The sequence below is a fragment of the Gaeumannomyces tritici genome (genome assembly GCF_000145635.1).
Source record: "Gaeumannomyces tritici R3-111a-1 unplaced genomic scaffold supercont2.7, whole genome shotgun sequence".
In the NCBI taxonomy this organism is placed as follows: Eukaryota; Fungi; Ascomycota; class Sordariomycetes; order Magnaporthales; family Magnaporthaceae; genus Gaeumannomyces; species Gaeumannomyces tritici.
The window spans coordinates 2,381,423-2,395,452 of NW_008804551.1; the positions used below are offsets into that span (position 1 = coordinate 2,381,423).

Here is a 14,030-nt window from a genome sequence, read left to right on the forward strand (position 1 = left end):
CGCTCGATAAGCGTTGCCCAGGCCTTGAGAAGTCGGGGAATAGCACGCACCCAAGACGGTGGCCCCGGAGCTGGGGCAATGGGGGCAAGATCAGACCAAGAAAGCGCTTCTTCGTGCCCACACATCCACGTAAGCCCTAGTGGGCACACGGCACCCTCTGCCGGCTTGGCTAGCTCAAAGCCTGCAGTGCAACGTCACGGTGTCGCATCCGGGCGCATCGGAAACAGCGCCAACGTCGCCAGGGCGATCTTTCACATGACTCTCGCCGAACCGACCGACATGGCGACTCGAGAACGAAAAGGTATCAGGTATCAAAATGCAACTGCGTAGATTATCTGCCTAGTTTTGATGATACATTTTTACTACGTAGGAAACATGGGCGACTGCCTCGGGCACGCCAAGTATTGTAATCCCTGACTCCAGGTGCTCGCGATGCTGGCGTAAATGTTCACTTGTTCGCTATATGACTCCACCATCACAGCTCCGGGGCGGCCTGCTCGGCCTCGCCCTTGGGCTGGCGACCGTAGTTCTCAAACAGGTTGGCGTCGGACTTGACGACCGGGTCGGGCTTGGGGTTGTTGATGGTTTTGAGGAACTTCTCAGCGGCCTCGGGGTCGTCGGCAAACAGCGTGTCGGCGACCTGGCGCTGCGGGGTGTCGCCGAGCCACTGGAAGAGGGAGAAGTCGCGGAACTCATCGGCGCGGAACACCTCGAGCATCTCGAGCGGCTCGTCGCCAATGTTCTCGACAAAGTGGCCCATGTTGGCGGGCACGATGCCGACGTCTCCCGGCACATAGTTGAAGGTGCGGGCGGTGCCCTCGGACGCGAAGATTGTGACGCGGGCCTTGCCGCGCAGGAAAAAGGACCACTCGTCGGCGTTGGGGTGCCAGTGCATCTCGCGGATGGCGCCCGGCTCGATGATGGCGTGGGCGGCGGCGATGGTCTTGGAGATGGGGAAGTTCTTGGAGTCGGTGATGCGCACCTCGCCGCCGCTGGCCTTGATGGGCTCCTGGTCCAGCATCTTGTGACTGAAGCGGTGTCTGCTCTTCTTGACGTGGCTGCCGCGCGGGCGCTCCTCGTCGATGGGGCCGGGCACGGAGCCCTTGAAGATGTACTTCTCGCTCTTGGGCAGGTGCTCGAAGATCTCGGGCCGCAGGTTGAAGTTCTTGCTGATGACCGACTTGGGCGTGTGGGCCAGCCAGTCGGTCAGCACAAAGGTCGACTCCTCGGAGAAGCGACCGTCGTCAAAGACGAGCAGGAACTCGGTGCCGTTCTCGCTCAGGCCCTGCAGCGAGTGCGGGACACCCGACGGGAAGTACCACAGGTCGCCCTTCTTGAGGTCGTCAACAAAGTTGCCGCCCTCGTAGTCGAGGCCCGTGATGCGGACCTCGCCGTCCAGCACGTAGGCCCACTCGGCCTCCTTGTGCCAGTGCAGCTCGCGGATGACGCCCTGGCCCAGGCGCATGTTTACGCTGGCCAGCTGCGTCGACGTGCCGAGCTCGCGCACCGTCGTCTGGCGCGTCCAGCCGCCCTCCTCGATGCGGATGTGCGAGTCGGCAAACGACCAGCGCATGTTTGCGATGTTGCCGCGGTCGGTGCTGGGCGGCCGCACCATGTCGGGGCTCTGGCGCGAGCGCTGCTTGTTCCAAGGGCCCAGAACTGACGCGCCGTCGCCGTTGCGCCAGGGCAGAGGGTCAAGCCCATCGCGATCCGGGTCGATGAAGCGGTCGAGCGGATCTCTGTGGCCGGGGGTGTAGGGCTTCTCCTTGGACGAGTCGGCCTTCTTGTTGAACGTGTAGTACTTGTCGGGGAGCTCTAGGCCCTTGGCAAGACGCTGCTGGGGGCTGTCGCGGTGGGGAGAGGCGGTCACCAGCCCGGAGAGGGCGGCGCCGAGGACCAGCTGCTTGACATGCATTGTGGTGTGGGAGGGAGCTCTCGGCGGAGCGATGAAGCTTGGGAAGGCAAAGACGAGTGGCAAGAACAACGAACGGCCTGCGAAACGCTGTAAGGGAGATGGGGAAACCTTGGGCAAGCTTCAGTTCTCCTCTTATCTCTACGCCCAAGCGAGCACAAGATAGAGCGAGATGAGAGCGTGTGTGTGTGCTTACTGGCGACCCGCAGAAGCTTCCTCGTACTGCATCTGCCTCCTTTTCCCTCAATTGGAGAAGCGCCAGCACGCCTTATATCGTCGCGGCCGCAGCGATGACGGACCCGGGTGGGATGAGCTAAGCCATTGAGGAGTGTGGGGGAGCAGCGGGAGTCCTGCGTCGTCACCCGAGTTTCCGCCGCTGGGTCCAGCACTGGGGTCGAGAGGGGAAGGCAAGCTCAGCTGTGACGTCTGCCTGGGTGAGGGGCCCTGGTCGACCTTCCATGTCATCTTGTTTGGCGGATTTCGCCCGAGAGAAGGCCGAAAGATGCCTAACCCTGAGGAGTTGTGCCGAGGCCAAAAAAAACGCGTCTCGATGGCTAAAGCAAGCCCCGATCTGATGCCTTGTCGGGGTAGTTCTCTAGCAGACTCTTCAATTGGCCCTCCCCTTCTTTTCTGTAGCCATCCATCCCGCGCTTGCTGCAGAGATCATACGATTTTTTCTCCCTCGTCACTGTCCGCCCTGTGCATCCACAGGCTAGGCCCTTGATACGCTCTGATATATTGGGTTCCTACCTTTATACATCCCGGCACAGACATGAGCTCTGCAAATGGATATGGCACCGTCGCGGGCGCCAGGTTGCCCGGCGCAATTAGCGGCGACGAGGGGCAGTCGCTACTGCGCAATGGCAATGGCAACAGCACCCCCAAGAAGTCGGTCCGCCAGAAGCTGACGGTCGACGTGCGGCGCGACTGGGCCGACTTGGTGCTGCTGTTTTGCTACATCATCACGGGCCTGCTGGACAGCTCGTCCATCTCCATCTGGGGGTCATTTGTGTCGATGCAGACGGGTGAGCGATCCGACGCCAACAAGCTCTTCCCAGACGAGAACTAACACACACAGGCAACACCGTCTACATCGGCCTCGGGCTCGCCGCCCCGTCCGAGTCGACGCGCTGGGTCAAGTCGCTCACGTCGCTCGGCTTCTTCTGCATCGGCTCCTTCTTCTTCAGCCGCTTCCACCGCGCCTTCGGCCCCAAGAAGCGCTGGGTCCTAGTGACCTCGTTCGCCGTCCAGGCCGCCCTGTGCACCGCCGCCGCCGTGATCCTGACCTTTGGCCCCGCGGCCGGCGCCCACGACATCACCTGGAACGTGCTAGTGCCCATTGCCCTAATCGCCTTCCAGTCGTGCGGCCAGGCCGTCACCAGCCGCGCCCTCAAGTACAACGCCCTGACCTCGGTCGTGCTGACCTCCATCTACTGCGACCTCTTCAGCGACCCGGCCCTGTTCGGCTTGTACAACGCCGAGCGAAACCGCCGTGCCGCCGCCCCGCTGCTGCTGCTCTTTGGTGCCTTTTGCGGCGGGCTCATGGCCCACAGCAGCTTCGGCATCGCCGGTGCCCTGTGGACTGCCGCCATGCTCAAGACCTTCATCGTCATCGCCTGGTTTATCTGGCCTTCTGAGCCGGCGTCGGAGGAGTAGACCGCGACGGGAAGCAACGGAAAAGATGGCAAGAATAGGTGGGCAAGATGGAGGGCGAGGGCATTGTGCTTGTCTGATGCTTGACTAAGTACCTCGCACCAATGCAGTTCATGTTTGGAGAGCTTATACACGCATAGCCAGCGCAATCAACAATTTGATAAAAGCTACGTAATGGATGGCCATTGTCTCTTCCCGATATCGTCCTCGTGCAACAGCGACACACACCGGTGTTGATGTCAAGCTGCCCCCAAGCTGCGGGGCTGAGCTTTTGGCGTTCCTCATCAACGCAGGCCCCTCCCCTGAATTGGACCCATTGAGGTCTCGCGCAATCGTCTCAGAGCGATCACGCAATCAGCTTCCACCATCGACCGTCCTGCTGACCTTTTGGGCGATGGAGCTGTTAACTTTTGCTCAAACAGGTCTGCCAGTTCTGGGAAAGGAGTGCCGGCCGTTGCGCAAGATGCGACCTCGGCATAGCGTCGCAAATCGGTGCTCTGTGACAGCCAATCGTACTAATACCTGGCTGGTCTCCTCTCCTGGATCGAGATTCGGGCATGGACTGCTGTGTTTACATGTTTTACCATTTCCCTCACCACCTGTTCTATGAGAGACTGTCGGAGAGACAATACACTTTAGCCCAATTCTACACCCAAGATGGCGCCAGGAATCCTCGTGTCGGACCCCCAGCCCGCCGCGGCAGTGCCGTCCAAGGCGACGCGAAACCACGAGGCCAACCGGTCCGTCTTCCCAGACGGCATCCGCACGTCGGGCCAGCACAACCCCATCTACGAGCTCCTGCAGCCGTACGACAGATTCCCCAAGGAAATCACGGGACCCACTGTCTGGCACAAGGAGCGCTTCGAGGCCGACCCGGCAGCCTGGACACATCGCCTGACGGGGCCCGAGATCGCGGAGCTAGGCGCCGCGGCCGACGCCTTCATCGCGAGCGACACGGACCTCACAGGCATCAGCAAGTCCAACTTCCCGCTCCCGCGGCTCGGCCAGGTCCTTTCCAGCCTGCGCGCCGACTTGCTCGACGGCAAAGGCTTCGTGCTCCTCAAGGGCTTCCCGGCAGACACGTGGGGCCCGCGAAAGACGGCGGTAGGCTACATGGGGCTCGGGACGCATCTGGGCTATTTCGTGTCGCAGAACGGGCGCGGCCACGTGCTGGGCCACGTCAAGGACGTGGGCGACGACGCGGCGCAGACGCACCGTGTGCGCATCTACCGCACCGCCGCCCGCCAGTTCTTCCACGCCGACGACGGCGACCTCGTCGGGCTGCTGTGCGTCCACCGCGCCGCCGAAGGCGGCGAGAGCGACCTGGCCAGCAGCCATGCCGTCTGGAACGACCTCCAGCAGAACCACCCGGACGTGGCCGAGCTGCTGACCCGGCCCGTGTGGTACTTTGACCGCAAGGGCGAGGTTAGCAACGGCCAAGAGGGCTGGACACGCCAGCCCGTGTTTTACATCGAGCCCGGCGGCAGGCGGCGCGTGTTTTCCAAGTTCGACCCCTACTACGTCCGTAGCTTGGCTCGGTTCTCCGACGCTGGGCTCGTCCCGCCCCTGAGCGGCGAGCAGGAGCGCGCCATCACCATTCTCGAGGAGACGTGCCAGCGGCTGGCGCTGCACATGGTGCTCGAGGTGGGCGACATCCAGTTTCTAAGCAACGTGCACATCTTCCACGCCAGGACGGCATACAAAGGTGAGTTGACAATCGTTGCGCACCTGGCATGGCAGCCCAGATAGAGCTGACACCAAGTTGCGACAGACTACCCTCCCCCAGCCCCGAGGCGGCATCTTCTGCGACTGTGGCTAGCGACGCCCGAGAGCGAGGGAGGCTGGGTTTTGCCATTTCCAGACAGCGGCGAAAAGAAGCGAGGCGGGATCCAGGTTAACAACAACCCTCCGCGGTGTCCGCTGGATGCAGAATAGGAATTGTCGTAAAATATTTGCTGTCCCTAGATTTACTCTTTGTTATATCGCGAATTATCTGTGCCTGGAGGTGATTAATGTGCAAAGAGCTTCTCCAATTCCGCGAGCATCGCAGGATGAAGGCTATGTAGGCAACGGGCAAAAAAAGAATCTCTCTGGCCGGGAATTGAACCCGGGTCTCGAGCGTGACAAGCTCGCATACTGACCACTATACTACCAAAGACTTGATTGGATTGGTGTTGCGGCATAAGCAGCCAATCCTATGGGGCTACTTACTCCACTCCTGTGTTGTTGCGTTGTAACGCTCCTGGATCCGAAGGATGGCTGCACACAAAGCTGGATGGGAGGCGAACAGCTCCGTGGGAATACAACCTCGCTATGCATTTCGCTTCAAGCCACCAACTAACAAAGATTACATGTTAACAGCCACCCCAACTTAGCCATATTGCTGGCCCATGAACCAGGGGGTCGGCGTTTTGGACCGACTTCCTCAAGGCTGCCATGCGCTGCGCGTGTATCCCCGAGGCCACAACGTTGGCCGTCAAATTAGTCACGACAGTTACAATCTCGTCCGTGTGACACACACGATCGTTTACGATCTCCACATACCGCACCCTACACTTCTCCGTCGCCTTGCCGTCAAAGACCGGCTCTGGCACCTGCGCTGTTTCGGGCATGATGGTGGCGTCCCAAACGCGCCGCTTGGCCAGCGCGCTTTCTGCGGGCGCCGCCCAGGCTTGCGGGTTCATGGCCGAGATGTCGTCTCTGTAGGCCGGGAGGTACTCGTGCACGCCGTCGCCGCCCTGCCAGGGAAGCGAGGCGAGGTCGATGGCGTGCTCGCGGTCGATGACGGCGCGCAGGGCCGAAGCTAGTGTGTAAATGTCAAAAATGCACTCGTCGCCGTGGCAGAGCTGGCATAGCAACCTGAGCGCGTCGAGGCGCACCGCCAGGTCGCGACACCAGCGGACGGTAAAATAGAGTGGCGGCATGACGCCAACGTCAAACCTGAATCGGGCCGACTGGTGGCTCTGCTGGTCGCCGTCGCTGCTGCAGTTCTTGCGCTGAACCATAGACCGTGCCAGATCGTTGATGCGGCGGAAGTCGTCCATGTGATCATCAAAGGCCAGCTCGCCGGCGTCAAGGTCGTAGTGGGCGGCCAGCCAAGCGCGTGCCGTTAAAGCCCGCATCTGGAGCTCGGTGAGGGGGTCGACGCACCAGTCCTCCCTCTGCTGCCGCGGAGGTGAGGCGCCGCGCGGCAGGGCCCTGAAGATGGCAAACATTTCGGACCAGCGATCAAGAGCGGCCAGCGCGGCGTGGTGCTCAGCACGCAATGACTCGGGGATCGGCTCTGCTCGGCGGCTGCCGATGCGGAAGGGGTTGGCCAGATGCAGGAGGCGGGTGGCCTGACTGGCCAGGCCGTGGAGCACTTCCCGAGCCTCGTCCAGCGTCTGGAAGGTGGTGCGGCTGAGGGCGCCTCCAAAATCATCCACAAGGGCGGGCAAGGGCTCATAGTTGACGTGGCCGGCAAGGAACAAGGGGTATGTTGTTGCGCGGCGGATAAAAGGGAGGAGATTCTTCCTCATCCAAGGGCTGACGAACCGCATGCCGTTGAAGATCAGGACGGCGTGTCGGCAATGCTCGATGGCGATAACATGGTTACCCAGCAGGAACTCGAGCGTGGCAAAGAGGATGCTCACGACCAGGATGGCGCCCGTTTCGCGCTCGTCGTCGACAGCCGACTTGGAAATCATGTGGCGGATGGCGGTATTGTACTGGCGGGTGGCAAAGGCGATGGAAGGGCCGGCGGCGGCCAGGTGGAACTGCTCGTGGATGGAGCTGACGGCGATGAGGGCATGCTGGACGGCGGGCTGCGTCTGGCCGAGCACCATAACGGCGCCGCGCCAGAAGAAGTCGTCGCACACGCGCGAGTACTCGGGGGCGGTGACCTCCTGGTAGTGCTGGAACGAGCGGCTCTCGGGCTCGGACAGGCGCGGCCCAGTGACGAGCCAGACGGCGGTGCGGGGGGCCAGCTTGGCATGCGGCCTGTGGCTGACGGCGACAGCGCCGTCAGCCGCCGCAGGACTGCGGTCGCGGGGGCCTTCGTAGCCGTCGCAGGAGCGGCCGGTGCTGGTGCAGCGGACGCAGGCGGGTCTCTGCTCGTCGCATTTGACCTTGCGGATCCTGGTTCAGGGCGTGAGCCACGTGCCGCAGATAGACGTCAGATGGAGCCCACGTACTTGCATGTCCGACAGCCCGTCTTGACCTTTTTGCTGCCTTTGCGGGCCATCGCTGATTGGCGAGTCGTCGCTGAAGCTGAAAGGAATGGCGACCGAGCTGTCCCAAATCGCCAACGGCCGAAAAGCACAGCCGAGTGGTACAGAATGCGAGTCGGCCAATTAGGGTGCGGCTCCACTAGTTAGGCCAGCGGTGGACCTTGCAGACGCAAGCGAGGAAACCCCACTTTGGCATGGATGGGAAGATGAGATTTGTTATTGTGTGAAGCACACGAGCTGTTTCTCTATCTGCAGTACCCAACCCAACATGACCCTCACACCAGCTCTGGACACGACCAGCACGCCTCTCGTCCCACGTCCCCGCAGCCCTCGTCGAACCGCGGCTTGTGCGGGAACGGGCAGGCCAACCTGTTGTCGATTTTGCCCGTTACCTCGTTCAGCAGCTCGTGTCCCGTGGACGCCGGCGCCGTCCCGTTCTCGACCCACGCGCGCAGCTGGCTGAAGAGCGCCACCGGGGGGCCCGAGCTGCCGCTGAAGCAATGCCCGAGCCCGGGCACCTCGAAGAGCCTGTAAAATTCGTGCACGTCGGGGGAAACAGCCGTCACCTGCTGGTAGTACTGCGATGTGCCCTCGGGCGGGATAATATTGTCGGCCTGCGAGACGCTAGTTAGCAACCGTGGCGTTTCGATTCCAGCAATGGGTCTACTTACGAGTCCGTGATAGCTCAGCATCTTGCCGCCAGCCCTTTGGAACTCGGTAAGATCCGGGTCTGTTGCCGCGAAGCTACGCAGCTCATGGTGGCCGTAGCGAATAAAGTGCTCGAATTGTGCACTCGTCATACTGGCCAAGTCGAAACTCATGTTTCGGGCAAGCATAGCGCGAAAGCCAACGTCCGCAATGGGCCACGGCTTCCCAACGCAGGTACCGTTCCCGTCGCAGGCCGTGTTCGCTACCGATTCGACAATGTTCATCCGCGGCCCGCCGGACGTAATGGCAGCGCCAGGCCGGAAACCGGGCCAAACCTGCTTGCCGCTCGCCGCGTACTTGGGGCCGTGCCACGTTGCGTTAACCACGGCCGCTGCGCCGGTCGACACGGTAATTTGCCCGCCGGCGGCGTCGGAGCAGTTAACCGTTTTGCCGACAACGGAAAACGGGTCGAAGCGCTCGAGACACAGCGCCGGGTCTGCCACGACTCCGTCCTTGACGCCGTCTAGGGTGTCGCAAAACGCCACGGCGGCGACGGTTACGGCGTGCATCTCGCACTCGTGCGGCACGTGGCCTTGGGTGACCATGTACTGCTGGGGCCAAAGAATGGACGCGAAGACGTCGAGCGAGAGCGCGGGCGCGGCGGCCAGGATGCCGTCGTACAAGTCCGGGTACCGCTGCGAAACCATCAAGCCCTGCCGCCCACCCTAAGAGCACGAGCTAAAGTAGGATCGCTTCGCCTTGCGCCCGTACATGGCCTCGACCAGCTGCTTGGCCAGCAGTCCCTGCTCTTCGAGCGAGCGCGCCGCCGCGTTGTGCAGCGCTACCTGGTTCGTGTTGCCATCGGAGAGGAAGGCCCAACCGCCCAAAACGGCAATATCCCCGGGGTTGCCTGCGTCGGTGGTAACGGTGGCGTAGCCATCATCGACGGCGGTCGTCATGAAAAAGCCGTAGCTGGCCGAGTTGCGGCCCATGCCCATCCCGCCGCCGCCGACCGCTGTGAGGACGTTGTTCCACGCCTCCGGAGCGGGAAGCCAAGCCTCAACCGAAACCCAGTCGTTCTGCTTGGGATGCGTGTACGATACTGTTACGTTGCAGAAGCTGGTTGAAACATATCGCTTCGGTTGGGAAAAGGTCCAGGTGTCGAACGTGGCATTGATGCTGGCGACGGATGCCGCAACCATTACGTCGGAGATTCCGAAAAGAGAGGGCGTGCCGAACGTGGCAGGGACGCAAAGCGTTGCCAACGACGGGTCAGACATGATGGGCGAGCGTATAATGACTTGAAAACGATGCTGGAGCCTTAACTGTCACAAGGGTGCAATGCAGGCCTGGGAAATGAGTCCAGACTGAAGCTAACAACTATTCAGGACCTTAAGGGATGCTCAAGGAAGCAGGATTCCTCCTAGGAGTCGGGGCAGGAGGTTTATCTAATATATCTCGGCAGGAGGCCCGTATTTTAGGAAGGGAAGCTATATGCTCCCCTTTTCAAAGAGGAGTGCTATATCACCCTCACCCCGTAACTGTGTTCGTGCGGGAGGCGCTGAAGTCAGCTCCCCGTGTGGGCAGATAGGTTAGGGGCGAGGGCCCACCTCCCAAATTAGCTGCAGGGGTCTCCGATCCTAACCCGACAGCGGTCGGGGTCCGCCCTGGTGCTTCCTCCTCGCCCACTGCCTTGGCCCCGACCCCTTCCAGGCCAACGGGGCCGGCCTTTTAATGGCTAGGTAAAGTATCGAAAGCTTTGTTGCGGAAGGGTCAAATAGCGTCGGAAGGCATTATCAAGATCGCGGGTTTTTTTGGTGTTAAGGATCGACAGAAAAAATTATGGGGTTGGGCCTTAATAAGCAAAGTGGGGCCCTTGGTGGGTCAGGCCCAAGCCGGATTTGGTGCCTGGATCTGCCTATCAACCGGTGCAAAAAGGAACGGCCGCGCCAACGACCACGTCGGCGGCTGGCGAGTGAACTTTTGTGCTTACAGCCGACAATAGCCCCATTAGGCGCATCGCAAGATGAGATATTAGATAAGTTTGGCGGGGAATTTACCCTTGCGCTGATTCAGGTCCATGTCCTCCCGCGACGCCTTGTGCGCACAGTATCCACACAGTTTGCGCAACTTTGCGGCCTCAAATCGGGTCCGCCCGAAAGCTGTACATGCTGCCAAGGAGCGAGGGAAAATAGCCCCGAATTCGGCACAGCACTTATGATTCTCTTGTTAAAAGGGAGTAAGCATCTACGGACAGGTTTCATTGTGAGTGACGGACGATTCTAACTACCTAGACAGCCTTTGATCCGCCTCCGTCCCCGGCTGGGTCCCTCAGCGAGCCCCTGCGAACCTCCCCCGCTCGCCTTCATGCCCTCGATGGCCTCGCCCTGCTCTGTCTTGGGAGGAGGTGCAGCCTTGCCCGACCTGTCGATGTTGCTGCCCTACACCGCGGGGGACAAGCGGTGTTAATGCTGGGATGGAGAAGGTGGGTGTCAGCGCTTAACTTACGGGCTGGTCGTCGCCATGGATGATTTGGGTCGCATTCTCATCGACGGCATTGTGAGCTTTTCCGGTCCCGTCGCGTGGCATTGTGGTGTGGATTGTGTGTGGAATACGCAAGGGGTTGTGTTATAGCGTATTTCGTTGGGATAGGAATGGGTGGCTGCGCCCTTCAAACCTCGACATTTCATCTCTTTATACCTCGGGACGTTAAGGTGCTGCAGTATCAAGTCGTGACGTCACATGGGAAAAGACTCCATGGGGACGTCATAATGATGCCATATCTTCTGACGTGGAGAATTGGGAACCCTGCGATTATGAAATTTAGCAGTTGATGGACAGATTTGACGCATGGGAAAAAGATATTGGAATGTCCTGCTACCAAGCCCCTGAAGCGCAATGCTAAAAGCGCCGGAGCGAATCTTCCATAAACGTAAAGCGTATTGGTTAACGATAATTACAATCCATCAAACTGCCCAGTACATGTCGACCTTAAGAAAGCTCAGCCTGTTTTCCCAGCCGGGGAACCTTGCCTTTGCCCAAACAGTAACCACGTCTCCCAGCTTGAGATCTCGCACAAACTTGCCCGTACCCGTAGCCCTGCCCCGGCCACTATCGGCCAGTTCCTGTGCATGTGGCGTGTCTGGATCGATGTGGTCGTCGGCCCGCCATTCAACAACGTGGGTCTGCAGGCCGTCGCGTGAGGCTGTCTTGTTGCACTGGATCATGTATTCCTCCATATGGTGAGTAGGGTGTCGCATCTGGAGGCGCTCGTGGGGTTCGCCCGAAAGAGGTGGCACGATGGGGCGCAGGGCGCAGAGACTGATGTCAGGCCGCGGAGTCGAGATCGAAGACTCGTTCATAGCCTGTCGGGCATGATCGGGACAGTTGCTTCCGCCTGTTTTCAAGACGGTGAGCATTCAGCCGAGCAGTAAAGGGGATGGCTCTACTCACACTCTCCCGACGCGTCGATCCTCTCCAGCCCTGCCTCAAACCAAGTCCAAGAATGTCGATAAGTGTTCTGGTCGCCATGCATGCCGCCCCATCCTTGATCTTTGCTCGTGATGGTAAAGACAACCTTGCGGCAAGGGTGTTGCACCGTGTGGGAAGGCGATCCAATCCACTTGTGGAACTGCTCGACCGGGTGCTCTGACGAGAGACAGAGCAGCTTGGCCTCTTCGGTCTTGTAGCGGTCGGCATCGGGGTTTACCTGCTTAAACAAGCCGAGGGGAACAGTGCGCAGCTGGGAACGATGGCAGAGGTACATGGTCAGTCAAGCAGCGCAAGTACTGGTGGGAGGGGAGAGAAGACGGCCCGCGAGTTTTGCTTGCCAGGAACACATCTTCTTGAGGGGAGCTGCCCCTAGCAACCGCGCGGGGGGCGGCGCCATAGTCGAGCTGTGCCGACGTGTGTGGCCAGTACTCGGCGAAGTCCATGATCCTGTTGACCAGCTCAAGGGGCAGAGTCAAGGCTTTCACCATCATGGCCTTTGCCACAACCACGTCCAGCACGCTGGGCCGGTGAGGGGCCGAGACGGTGACGCTTTCAGGGAAGCTGCCGGGCATTGTTGGGGTAGTGCTGGCACCAACACCAGGGTCGTCTTGAGGAGAGTCTACCACGGGCGGAGGATGGGACACAGGGCGGGGATGTCGCGTTAGGGGGAAACCGAAGGGGCGCATCATAGCGAGGGAGGCGCCAGCGCCGGCGAAGGGTATTTGGGAAGCGGAGATGGTGGCGCTCGAGACGGCAGATATCTCTTGTTCGGCGTCGGAGATGGTGACCTGGAGTGATTTAGGTGGTGAGGATGTCGACGATAGGAGGATTGAAGGTTGATCGTTGAATGGTTCAAGTGTGCCTTGGAGCAGATGGGTTAGGTAGACGGCGAGGAGAGGGGTGACGTAGGATGAACGCGTGGAGTCTGTGCTGTTCACATAATTGAGGGGCCCCGCATTGCCGGGTGGCGACAAAGTGGCGCGACAGCCACCATGGGGAAACGACGTGCTGACTCGATGCTTGGTTCTGCCATTGGAAGAAGTGGGTACGGAGGACATCTGGTCAGCGCCATTCGGGCATTGCTACGAGAAAGGATCACAATGGACCAGAGGTTCAACAGTGTCGTCCTTGGGCAAAATGGTATTATTGCGATGCGAGTTAAACCAAAAGAAAAAAAAGCGACAAAACAAATGCTGGCATGCGAACCGAGCGCTCAACTCAGGCGTGGTGTCGGCATCGTTGCGATTGTAATTTGTTGTTCGTAAATATCGGTTCCCCGTCTCAACCCCCAAACGTCCAATGGCGTTGGGGCGTGGCTGCTTGTTTCAAGGCCTCGCCATTCTCATTCGTTCCTTGGCTGTCCAAACTGGAACCCGATATAACATGACTGGGCCGGGCCGTTTAGTCGTCGCAGCAGCAGCACAGGACGTCAAAGCAGCAGTCAATGCAGCACATGCACGACTCTCCACAGAGCCAACAGCAGCATGCGGTGGCCAAGCTGGAAACACGAGTGGTATTAGTGCAAGTAACGCGGCCACGAATCCACATCATCAAGTGGCGCCACTCACCACCCGTAAAGGCAACCGCGGTCTTTCTTGGGCTCCTCCGCGGGCGGCGGAGGTGCCTGCTGGGGCGGGTAGTAGCCCATCGGCTGCTGCGGGGGAGGGTATCCCTGGGGCGGCGGAGGGGAGGCATAAGCGCCAGGCGGCGGCGGCGTGCCGTAGGCCTGGGGCGGGTACCTAACAACGTGAAAGGACAGCGGTTAGCATCATAACCGCGTATTATAGCGCCTTCGGGTGGCATGTTCTATTGATGGCATGGACTTACTGCTGGGGAGGAGGGTACTGGGACATGATCAAAAGACGGTAGGCCGTTAACGAATTACTGAAGAACGAAAGTGGATGTTGGGGTTGCTAGGTGCGCAATGTAGAAGTTGGATTTGTCCTGTGGAGGATCGAGACAACAAAAAGAGACGACGCTGGGAAAGGAAAGCAACCAAATAAATGAAAAATCGAAAGCCCCGACAAAAAAAAAAAGAAAACCCGCCAAAGCCAAGATGCAACTGGGAGCAGGGTCTCAGGAGGAGCAACACCAGGGACGTAAACGTAAGCAACAGC

The 14,030-nt window shown here is 60.0% G+C and overlaps 8 protein-coding genes and 1 non-coding gene across 9 annotated transcripts; 2 read left to right on the top strand and 7 right to left on the bottom strand.

The window, feature by feature from the left end:
• Positions 1-475: 475 nt before the first annotated feature.
• GGTG_12113 (hypothetical protein) lies at positions 476-1,915 on the bottom strand (the record flags this gene model as incomplete). Its single annotated transcript, XM_009230006.1, has 1 exon — positions 476-1,915. One exon carries the CDS (start codon positions 1,913-1,915, stop codon positions 476-478), a length of 1,440 nt encoding a protein of 479 aa, XP_009228270.1.
• Positions 1,916-2,155: 240 nt separating this feature from the next.
• Positions 2,156-2,377, bottom strand: GGTG_12114 (hypothetical protein; the record flags this gene model as incomplete). The annotated part of the gene is made up of 1 exon (XM_009230007.1): positions 2,156-2,377. The coding sequence occupies one exon, from the start codon at positions 2,375-2,377 to the stop codon at positions 2,156-2,158; it is 222 nt and encodes a 73-aa protein (XP_009228271.1).
• Positions 2,378-2,431: 54 nt separating this feature from the next.
• Positions 2,432-3,806, top strand: GGTG_12115 (hypothetical protein). Its single transcript, XM_009230008.1, has 2 exons — positions 2,432-2,937; positions 2,991-3,806. The coding sequence occupies exons 1-2, from the start codon at positions 2,685-2,687 to the stop codon at positions 3,566-3,568; spliced, it is 831 nt and encodes a 276-aa protein (XP_009228272.1). The 5' UTR covers positions 2,432-2,684; the 3' UTR covers positions 3,569-3,806.
• On the top strand, positions 3,748-5,598 carry GGTG_12116 (hypothetical protein). Its single transcript, XM_009230009.1, has 2 exons — positions 3,748-5,270; positions 5,337-5,598. The coding sequence occupies exons 1-2, from the start codon at positions 4,223-4,225 to the stop codon at positions 5,498-5,500; spliced, it is 1,212 nt and encodes a 403-aa protein (XP_009228273.1). The 5' UTR covers positions 3,748-4,222; the 3' UTR covers positions 5,501-5,598.
• A 53-nt stretch (positions 5,599-5,651) lies between these two features.
• GGTG_20242 lies at positions 5,652-5,723 on the bottom strand. Its single transcript has one exon. It is a non-coding gene; the product is annotated as a tRNA-Asp (tRNA).
• A 62-nt stretch (positions 5,724-5,785) lies between these two features.
• On the bottom strand, positions 5,786-7,854 carry GGTG_12117 (hypothetical protein). Its single transcript, XM_009230010.1, has 2 exons — positions 7,738-7,854; positions 5,786-7,681 (listed from the first exon to the last, which is right to left on the bottom strand). The coding sequence occupies exons 1-2, from the start codon at positions 7,785-7,787 to the stop codon at positions 5,920-5,922; spliced, it is 1,812 nt and encodes a 603-aa protein (XP_009228274.1). The 5' UTR covers positions 7,788-7,854; the 3' UTR covers positions 5,786-5,919.
• A 194-nt stretch (positions 7,855-8,048) lies between these two features.
• GGTG_12118 (hypothetical protein) lies at positions 8,049-9,701 on the bottom strand (the record flags this gene model as incomplete). Its single annotated transcript, XM_009230011.1, has 3 exons — positions 8,049-8,387; positions 8,445-9,146; positions 9,204-9,701. 3 exons carry the CDS (start codon positions 9,699-9,701, stop codon positions 8,049-8,051), a joined length of 1,539 nt encoding a protein of 512 aa, XP_009228275.1.
• A 1,002-nt stretch (positions 9,702-10,703) lies between these two features.
• Positions 10,704-11,010, bottom strand: GGTG_12119 (hypothetical protein; the record flags this gene model as incomplete). The annotated part of the gene is made up of 2 exons (XM_009230012.1): positions 10,704-10,862; positions 10,930-11,010. 2 exons carry the CDS (start codon positions 11,008-11,010, stop codon positions 10,704-10,706), a joined length of 240 nt encoding a protein of 79 aa, XP_009228276.1.
• Positions 11,011-11,263: 253 nt separating this feature from the next.
• GGTG_12120 (hypothetical protein) lies at positions 11,264-13,766 on the bottom strand (the record flags this gene model as incomplete). Its single annotated transcript, XM_009230013.1, has 4 exons — positions 11,264-11,818; positions 11,875-12,843; positions 13,482-13,652; positions 13,741-13,766. 3 exons carry the CDS (start codon positions 13,764-13,766, stop codon positions 12,135-12,137), a joined length of 906 nt encoding a protein of 301 aa, XP_009228277.1. The 3' UTR covers positions 11,264-11,818; positions 11,875-12,134.
• Between the last annotated feature and the right edge of the window lie 264 nt (positions 13,767-14,030).

Excerpts from the sequence above, each read along its gene's own strand:
- GGTG_12115 (XM_009230008.1), top strand. The coding sequence starts at position 2,685 with ATGAGCTCTGCAAATGGATATGGCACCGTCGCGGGCGCCAGGTTGCCC. Across the intron at positions 2,938-2,990 it reads ATTTGTGTCGATGCAGACGG|GCAACACCGTCTACATCGGC; the intron begins GTGAGCGATCCG and ends TAACACACACAG.
- GGTG_12116 (XM_009230009.1), top strand. The coding sequence starts at position 4,223 with ATGGCGCCAGGAATCCTCGTGTCGGACCCCCAGCCCGCCGCGGCAGTG. Across the intron at positions 5,271-5,336 it reads CGCCAGGACGGCATACAAAG|ACTACCCTCCCCCAGCCCCG; the intron begins GTGAGTTGACAA and ends AAGTTGCGACAG.
- GGTG_12117 (XM_009230010.1), bottom strand. The coding sequence starts at position 7,787 with ATGGCCCGCAAAGGCAGCAAAAAGGTCAAGACGGGCTGTCGGACATGC. Across the intron at positions 7,682-7,737 it reads ACGGGCTGTCGGACATGCAA|GATCCGCAAGGTCAAATGCG; the intron begins GTACGTGGGCTC and ends GCCCTGAACCAG.